The following is a 10233-nucleotide window of genomic DNA, read 5'->3' on the forward strand; positions in this document are numbered from 1 at the left end:
TTTATTAAATTTATATTAAGGTGCACTTTAGTCGTTATAACGTCACTTTTGCAAAAAATTGGATAGTTAAGGGATTTATGTGATTTTTTTTTTTTTTAGGGAGGTTTCTTGCCAAAAATTCAAAGTAGAAAATGAAAATACCTTGAAACAATTTTCATAATTTGCTTAAATTTTTATTTTTAAAATATAAAAGTCTATAAGAAAATAGAAAATACCATTGTTCAGCTTTTATTCTTTTCTTTTTTTTTTTAAATAAAAAATAAAAATACCTTGAATCAATTTTCAAAAATTTTATTTTTATTTAGCTTTTCTTTTCTTTTTTATTTTTAAAAATAAAAATTTAAGAAAATTTTAAAGATTGTTTCAAGGTATTTTCATTTTCTTATAAACTCACATTTGAAAAAAATAATAATAATTTTTTTTTCTAACAGCACTCTGTCAAATGAATTTTGTATTAATTTTAATTTAATTAAGGAGCTTCATTTTGTTAAATTTATATTAAGCGACACTTTAGCCATTATAACATCATTTTGCAACAAATTAAATAGTTAAGGAGGGGTTTATGTGAACTTTTTTCTTCAAGGAGGGTTCTTGTCAAAAATTCAAAATAAAAAAAGGGTTTTATGCAATTTGACTTATATAATAGAAATATGGTTATTTTCGTTTCAAAAATATTTTTCATCCACTACATTCTCTCAAATAGTTGAATGATTTTTTCAACAAAAAATTAATCGAGGGGTGTTATTGTAAAATTTGAATAATTGAGAGGGTTTATTATACTTTATTTTTAAATTAATATTTGTTCAAATTTGAAAAAAAAAATTAGTGTAATTTGTCCTTAAAATAAAGAGTTGCCGGTGAACCACTCTCAAGCATGTGAGACCCACCACAGCCTGTCATGTGACTGTGAGTCTCGGACTCAAGCCAAATCGGTCCAAGTAGATTTATTGGTTAATAAAGTATCATCGACGTATCATTTGTAGCACGTGGCCTCAACTTGAGCGGCTGATATTTAGCGGAAGCCCAACATCTATCTTCGGACCCAAGACCCTCCAACCCTCTCTGTTTCTTCTTTCAGAGTTGGGTCCAGAAACGACTGCCATTTTACGTCGTTTCTTCATCGCAGTCCTCCTGATCGATATATATATATATATACACATACACATATACATATGCAGCATATACAAAATCAAGAGGACAAGCGATTAAACAATCACCAATCCACAAATGAAAACCTTCACTGTCATCAGATCCTCTGACCTTCCGCTTTTCTCAAGAACCCCATTTTCCATTCCCAGGTAACTTAACGTTCTCTTGTCAGATTCCAATTTCTTCTTCGTTTCAATTTCATATCATAGATTTTTCTCTGCCAATTAAACAGAGCACTCACTAACAATCTTCATTCTCTTATGTGCGTGTATGTGTATGTGGCCATCAGGGGCTTATATATATATATATAAATTATTTATTATTCTGCACTCATAAATTATTTAATTGCTAATTTGTGGTTGAATAGTTGCTTGATTTTGGAACTTGGGCTGTCATTTATTGTGGTTATTTATTAGATATATCAATGTACAAATAATCTAGAACTTGAAAGCATATTAGTGAGATATAATATTCATTGCTCTCAATGTAAATTTTACGGTAAAACCTGGGAAGGATAATAGAAAGTAGGTTGTTTAGGATGGTGAATAAGTTTGAAGGAATAGCTTAGCCATCCCCCACCTAGACATGATCCCAATAGGTGACAACAAGGAAGTGATGCAGATGGTTTGGGCTTTAGACATATATGTTGAGAGACGAGAACTATCTTCATAACTTGTTCCCGGTGGGAAGACATGGTATTGGATGGGATAGAGCAAAACCAAGGGCACATTGTTGTTCTTATATATCTTGAACTAATCATGGGGTATTAGGCATGAAAATTTGGACATTCATGGTTTGGGCTTTTGCACATTAGGGTTTGAGCTTTTGCACATTATAGTTTGTTTTTTTCTTTTTCTTTTCTTACCCCCAAAAAAAACCTTCAGTTATCTTTTCCTTCTAAAAATCATAAACTTGTCAAATCTTCTGTTATGAGGATTTACCATAATCTCCTTTGGTGGGATTCTATTCCTTCTTCAGATACAGTGATTTTTAACTCTTTTTCTGAACAAGGGCATTTAGTTATTCATCGAATCACATCATCATTATTTATATTGGTCATTACAGTGGATTACTCTAATATGGTAAAACATTCTGATACTTAAATTAAGGTTCGCATTGTTATTCATGTGATGATTAGACATTACAATATAGTAATTACTTTTGCAAATAGTTATAGGAACAACAACAACAACAACAACAAAGAGACTAGTAATTTGCATCTCTCTTTTCCTATCTCCCTCTCTACTTCCTCTTTCCATATCTCTATCACATTTAAGTTTTATTTTTCTATTACCAGTCAAGTTGACAACATTGATTTTTATTTTTTATTTTTTCAAAAATTTTCTGCAGGACTCAAGTTTCCTTTCCAGCGAAACTCTTCTTCTGCCAAGCAAAGTTTGGTAAGCAAATATATATATATTTGTTTTCTCCGTATAAGCTCCAATGGACCAACTCAATTTCCGCATAGAACTCACAAGTTTGCATGTTTGTTTGGATTACTCCCTCTTAATAACATTTGAATTTGGGACAGATCGGTCGTTCAACACAAGAGTTGTGCCTCCAAATCTTCTAGTGGCAGAAAAAGAGGAAGCGAAGGCTGTACTAACATTGTTCTTGAAAAAACAAGGTTTGACCAATACAGTCGCGACAAGAACAATCAACAAGTCGGACCTTTTCATTGATCACCTTGTGTCAAGGCTTCATTCAGTTCATAAATCTCGGTATCTAGTAGGTTCGATTTTAACATATTACTGCTTATCATGAACCAGACATTATATTAGCATCTTTTGTTTAAGTTCCCACTGCCAGCTTACCTGATTTTCCTTGCAATGCAGGACGAGAGCTTACAACTCTTGAGATTAGGGATGCTCTTATTCCGTACCTTGAAACTCTTCTCGAGGAACATGGGGACATTCTTGTTGATGTAGTGGAAAACTATCCAGACCCACCTATTAAAGAGAAATCAGTGGTGGATAACTTTCATAACCAACCTGTCAAAGAAAGATCAACTGTGCAACTTTCTCCCCCCACTAAGACCCTTGACTCCAAGAAGCTAAAAGCCTTGGCTCGAGTTAGTGAGATCGGCCCAGCCGGGAAGCTTCCTCCACATATTGACTACCTCATGGATCTCGGTATGGAACTTGATTCGATCAAGGAAGTTACACGCAAGTTCCCTGCTTTTGCCTACTACAGCTTGGAGGGGAAAATCAAGCCTGTGGTTGAATTTTTTCTTGATCTTGGGGTGCCAAAATCGGACATTCCCACCATCCTCAGCAAAAGGCCTCAACTATGTGGAATCAGTCTCTCAGAAAACTTAATACCTACCATGACATTTTTAGAGAACTTAGGCGTGGACAAGAAACAGTGGGCTAAAGTGATTTACCGCTCTCCAGCACTTCTCACATACACAAGACAGAAGTTGAAAGCGACTGTAGATTTTCTTTATGAAATGGGTGTCTCAGCTGAGAATGTGAGTAAGATTCTTACACGCTGCCCAAACATTATAAGTTATAGTGTGGAGGATAAGTTACGACCAACTGCCGAATACTTCCACTCTATGGGGGTTGATGTTGCTACTCTTCTCCACCGGTCTCCACAAACTTTTGGTCTAAGCATTGAGGCCAATTTGAAGCCTGTGACGGAATTTTTCTTGGAAAAGGGATACACTATGGGGGATATTGGGACCATGAGTTCAAGATATGGGGCTTTATATACTTTTAGTTTGGAAGAGAACTTGATACCAAAGTGGGAGTTTTTTCTAACCATGAATTATCCAAAATCTGAGCTAATCAAGTTTCCTCAATATTTTGGTTACAGTTTGGAGGAGAGGATTAAACCTAGGTATGCAACTGTGAAAGAGAGTGGAGTAAGGTTGCTGCTGAACCAGGTGCTATCTCTTTCGGATCTTGAATTTGACAAGGCATTGAAACGAAAAATCAAGAAGATGCTTACTAACAAGGCTCCAAGTGTTACATTGAGAAGTGATGATCTCCATTCAGACACGGAATGATAAGCCCACATGGTATAGATTCTATTCCACTCCAGGATACCAAATTCAATGAGATATCATGGATCTGCGACTGCAAGGTCAGAGAAACTAGTAATGTGTTAGATGGATAATAGTTTGATGTATTGTTGTAAGAATTAGAAAATTAGCTGACTTTGGGCATGTCTTTGTTGTTTTGAGTAATATTCAGGCTCTAGAGTAGATATCTTCTTCTTGTAAAATTGTATAGACAGAAGAAATGAAGGCTAAATTTACTAGACTAGGCTGTTTCCGAACACTTCTGCGTCTGTGGTTTTGTGGACAGTTATTCCTGTATGTATTATATTGGTACCTCGCGAGTATTTAGAAACTGAAAGCCAGGAAATTGATACCAGGTTGCTTTAGCATTGCAGCTGAATGGGTTTCTTCTGTTACCTCATAGCATTTGAATGAGTCAATTCTGTTGCAAGTTTGTATCACGGTGACTAATCTCTAGTCCTTTATGGTATATTGACGCCAACTTTTTATCTGGGGGCTGTTCTAAAGATTGGACTTATGCCTTCGCTCCGCTGATAAACACACACACACAGAATGGACATAATTTCAATTGCTTCTTTGGCGTGTGTTTGTACTTCCTATTGTTCATCTGACAAAGTTTCTTATGGCGAACTTGTTTCTGATGGCTTCATTGTCACATGGATTAGAGCTTAAAAAGTCTACTCTTTTTTCTCATTTTATTCCACTTTCATATTAATTCTCTTATACATTGCCGTTCCTTTTATTTTAGGTAATAAATTTTAATTTATGGATTAGTGTACTCCGAAAGTTTCAAGCAAAATCAAACCCAATATTTATTATTATTATTTGTCTTTTCTGATAGGTTTTGTAAATTGAAGATGTTGTTACTTATAAAATTTCAAATCATATGTAGAAGGGTGTTTTCAGTATAGTGTAAAAATTGATGTGCAATAATCTTTAAAAAAAAAAAAGGCATAGTCTAAAATGCTGTAAGATTGGTGGTGGGAAGAGAATATTGGAGACTGATTGTACCAATGAGAAAAGTGGTCAAAATCAAGCAAAGGAAGACATGACAAAGCGGTGATTTGACCAAATTAAGAGTGTTTTTTTTTTTTTTTTTGCATGACAAGAATGATAGGAGTTAATGGAAAGAGAAAATGAGTGCAAAACTTGAATACAAAATTCTGAATTTAAACATAAAAGAGTAATCACTCGATAACACAACCTTGCAATTTAGGAGATCGCAAGTTAAAAGTTTACACGCCCATTTTGGGGTATCTAAAGATTTGTCATTGATGTACATGTGGGGCAATGGATGTACAAAATGTAAATTGTTATAATTGGTCCTGCTTAACTGATTTAATTCGGACCTCACTGACTCTACAATAATTATATCTATGTATCTTTGAACTACTTGCGATTGATTAGGGATCATTACTCAATTTCTGCTGGTATTGATCATCCAAGATATATCAATTTCGATTTGACTCTGTCAATACTCATATTGTGCTGTTTATTCAGGTGCAAAAAAGTGATTTATACTAAGCCACATCACACCTTTTTAAATTACAAAATAAATAACAAAAAACTCCAACACCATTTCGGTAAGTAATTTCAGAGCCATATTTATCGTAGGTATGTAAGTAATTTCACAATTATAATTACTCTCTTAGATATTATCAACATAGTTAGTAAAATACAGAACTAAAAAAAAAAGAAGAAGAATTCGAAAACTTAGTATAATTTGATTTTTTTTATTTATTTAAAAAACATGTTATAAAAATTTGGTTGAAAAAAAAAAGAAACATAAAAATTAGAATAAATTAAAAATTTGGGACAAAAAATTTGGCTATATATACACATTTTTTTAAATATATTTTTATGTATCATATCCTTGAAAGTATATTAAAAGAAAATGTAACAAATAATAAAATGTCATTTTAAGAAAATTGACACTATCACAATAACCAGGAAGAAATAAACTAATTAGACATAATTAATCAATAACTATGACATCATAAATTCATCAAACATTAACAAAAAATCTAATTCAAATAATCAACTATGTTTATCTAAAAATAAATAAAAAATTACTCTCTTTTTTCCAACTTTTCTCGATATAACACACACACAGGGGCGGAAGTAGCATGTGCCCGGGGGGGTAGTTGCCCCCCCCGCCCATGCCCCATTAGAATTATATATATATATATAAATTTGTAAAAATTGACTAATGCCCCCCCTAAAATTAATAAAATGGCCCCTCTGCCCCTGAATCCACTAAATTTATTTTATTTTATGCGTATGATTTGTAAATATTTATAAAACACTCTCATAAAATTTTAAAGTATCCCCATAAAATTATCTATTTCTAAAAATGTCTTTAGTTCTTTATTCTTTTTCCTTCTTATTCTTCAAATTTCTTTTTATTTCATTTTCTTCTTAAAATTTTCTTTTTTCTTCTTAAAATTTTCTTTTTTCTTGTACTTATGCAAAATTTATGTGCAATAACCTTTTTTTTTTCTTTTTTTTTTTTTCCTTTTTTTCTCTTCTAATTCATTTTTTATTCACTTATTCTAATGCACAGTTGCTACATTATTATATTTTTCGCTTACTTGAAAAAAATTATTTTATCAATGTTAATATGCCCCCCTGAACCAAATTTCTGGCTCCACCCCTGCACGCGCGCGCACACGCACTCACACACATATATATATATAGTAAATGCATAAGTATAATTTGTTAAACTTAAAGTTTTAAATTAAATTGGATTAGAAGATCACATAATACATTTACGCGCATGTTTAAATCTTAGAAATGTAGAATGGACTTTTGACATCTTTTGTAATAGACTGCCATGGACAATGATTTAGTAATGTAATTATATTCTTTTGTGAGTTTCAAGAAAAGCTTTTGTAATTATGGCCATGGAAGCCTCATCATTTTGTGAACATATTTTTTTGCACTTGTATAAACGTTTCAAAGATGTATGAATGATGATGTTTGTAAATTTTATGAAACATTTTATGGTTGATGATGTTCACGGAACTTAAAATTTCATGTTTAGGTGTTTGGGAATTGCATTTGATAGGATTGTGAAGCAGGAATTTTCGTAGATTCGTCTGTGGGCATCATCTAACCGGTTAGAAAAGATCACCTCACCGGTTAGATTAAAGGGGAATATTGTGTTGGTTTGATAGGCTTTTCCCATCTAACTGGCTATGAGGGGTTTTCCTAACTGGTTAGATAGTTTTTAGGTGTTTTACTACCCGGGTAGGAGATTCTTCGTAATCGGTTAGATGTAAGGGGCAGAGAAGGGGTTGGATAATCTTCCTTAAGTAACCAGTTAGATAAGGTTTCCTAACCGGTTAAATTTTGTTTTTTTACGATTTTTCCACTAGACCATTCATGTACTCGGTTAGGAGAAATCTTCTCCTAACCGGTTACATGTGATCTGATGACTTGCAAGCTTACTGGACCATTCATCTACTCAGTTAGGAGGATTCTCCTAACCGATTAGATGAACTGATATTTTCAAAAGGACTTCATATTTCAACATAATTACCTAATGACCCCTAGACCCTAACCAAAGTGTCAAATGACCTAGAAAATGACAGAATTACCCCTGAAGGGTATGAACGTTGTAATTTGACTAGAAAATGATATTTTTGCCCCTGAGGGTTTTTATATCACTATTTCAATGTGATAAAAGTCTATTTTACCCTTTTAGGTTTAATATTATTATTTAACCATGCAAAAAGACCATAATGCCCTTATGAACTCTAGGAGCATTAGAAGGACGTGGTATGACTACATGTCACGCCCTGAATCATATGACTCGGGTTGCGAAGGGGAAAAAAAAAGAAGGCAAATAAATAAAATAAATAAATAATTAGGTTCACTCGAGTAAATAAATAATAAGTAAATAAAAATAAAAATTATTATTATTAATTAATTAAGTGAATATCATTTAGTCGACAATACAGTATCTATGCATTAGGTAGCCTAAAATAGACACATATGATGGCAGGCGGACTAGCTTGGTCGTTGTCAACACAGTAGTGGGTTAAACTTTTAAACCACAACATGGCATTAACTGATGATACTAAAATGAATCTATATATATATATATATATATATATATATGACAATAATTCAATTTATGACAGCAAATGCTCTCATAATCTGACATGTATAACAACAATAAGTGGCCTAACTGAGAAAGTCAATTCTTGGACTTATTTTGAATATACATGGACATGCACATATACTGATCATAGTTTCATTGAAAATAATAATAATAATAATAATAATAATAATATTTTCATAAAAATAAATAATAGTATGATTAATTAACCATTTATATTAGACTATCTAAATGAACCCACATGTGCACAACTTAAACAATAATTGTTCAATCCTACTGTAGAAGTCATGGGCACCATGGCCTCATTACAATCCATAAGGTGAGAAATAATGTTAAGGGATTACATGAGTAAAGGTAAGAGAGGAAATTCCATAAGAACTCCAAAAGATAGATGGGTGAGTTCCTACGTCATTTTCCTCCTCCAAAAGAATATTACAAGCATGTCGTCAAATATAATATCCAAAATACACCATGTGTCAAAATACACCATGTGTCAAAATACAAGTCCAAAAGTAAGCTACACAATGGATGTCACAATTATCACAAGTAGCTTAAAAATGTTGCCAAGATATATCCCAATTAAGCTAGGGATGATGAACCTCCTCTTGGGTAATATCCTTTCCTGAAAAATATAAGAATCAATGGGGTGAGTAACGAATTGCTCTGTAGGAATGTCTCATGAATATATATTAAGTTTCTCAAAATTTTACAAACATTGCATGGCCATACAATACAAGGAATATGCTCCCTAACGTCTAGTCTCAATGGGAACCTAAATATGATCATCCTAGTCTAGCATAAATAATATTAATTCATTCATCAAGACAAATATAAATAATATAGTGTAATGTACATAAATTCACAAGTTACAATAACACATAAATGCCAACTTGAAAATAAAAGTCGAAATCAATTAATAGGATAACTCGGAACACACCCACACTTCCGGTCGCATAGCCATGCTATAAGCTTAAATAAAAATAGTTGTTTTCGGATTATTAGTCCGTTGGAAACTAACCGATTAATAAATATAAAGTGGGGGAAACTCATGTTTCACCCGTGAGCGCCAAGCCCTCGCATTCTCAAAGTAACAACCCCCGAGTATCTCCCAAAATCAACCAAGAAGTCCACAAAATAATCCATATACCATGATATACCCAAATTGTACTTCACATGTGCACATAAATTATACTAAGCACACAATCCATGTCCTGTGGTCCAAATCACTATAATAACATACTCTTTGATGCAATGTCAACAAATTGGGTATTTTAAAGTCATGTGATTTCATATTGTTATTATATCAAATTTCAAGTATATAAAAGTTTAATGTCATTATAGAAATGTACATATTCAAAGTTAACCCTTACAAAATAACAAATACATAAAAATCTATGGACAACCACAATATATAAGACACTTTAATTACGAGTAATTGTACACACTAAAATCTAACACTTTAATAAACATCAATAATATAAAAAATGGAACAAATAATATGTTAGACATGAAAATTAACATAAAAACTCAATAAAACATTATGAACATGCAATTAAATCATTATATAAGCTCTCTAATCCAACCCACATGCACAAGTGTATGTATAACTCACACAATGGTCATAAAATTCCAAGAACTCCTTGGTTATAAGCACAATACACCCATATCTCAAGTTAGGAGCAAACCCTAGCTACTCCAAAGGAAAAATGTGCTCCGAATCCGAAATTGATTGAGGGGTTTTGTTCCTCCCGTAGTCCCCGTCAATTTCCCTTTTATGGTAAGCTAAAAGGTAAAATGGTGGAGAAATGGTTGAAGTAAAATGAAAAAGAAAAGAATAGGAGAGAGAAAAGAAAGTGTCGGTGAAGTGGAAGAATGAGAAGGTTTTGGTCTATCATACATTTTCTTTCTCTATACAAACACACATATACATGTCATC

At 32.7% G+C, this 10233-nt stretch overlaps 1 protein-coding gene across 1 annotated transcript; it reads left to right on the forward strand.

Moving 5' to 3' along the window:
• Window positions 1-1028: 1028 nt before the first annotated feature.
• On the forward strand, window positions 1029-4569 carry LOC132282945 (transcription termination factor MTERF5, chloroplastic). The gene is made up of 4 exons (XM_059784788.1): window positions 1029-1298; window positions 2500-2549; window positions 2681-2881; window positions 2985-4569. Exons 1-4 carry the CDS (start codon window positions 1228-1230, stop codon window positions 4157-4159), a joined length of 1497 nt encoding a protein of 498 aa, XP_059640771.1. The 5' UTR covers window positions 1029-1227; the 3' UTR covers window positions 4160-4569.
• Window positions 4570-10233: the final 5664 nt, after the last annotated feature.

Source organism: Cornus florida, unplaced genomic scaffold, assembly GCF_030987335.1.
Source record: "Cornus florida cultivar Cherokee Brave unplaced genomic scaffold, ASM3098733v1 CherokeeBrave_3.0.0_Hap2_Chr11, whole genome shotgun sequence".
Taxonomy (NCBI): Eukaryota; Viridiplantae; Streptophyta; class Magnoliopsida; order Cornales; family Cornaceae; genus Cornus; species Cornus florida.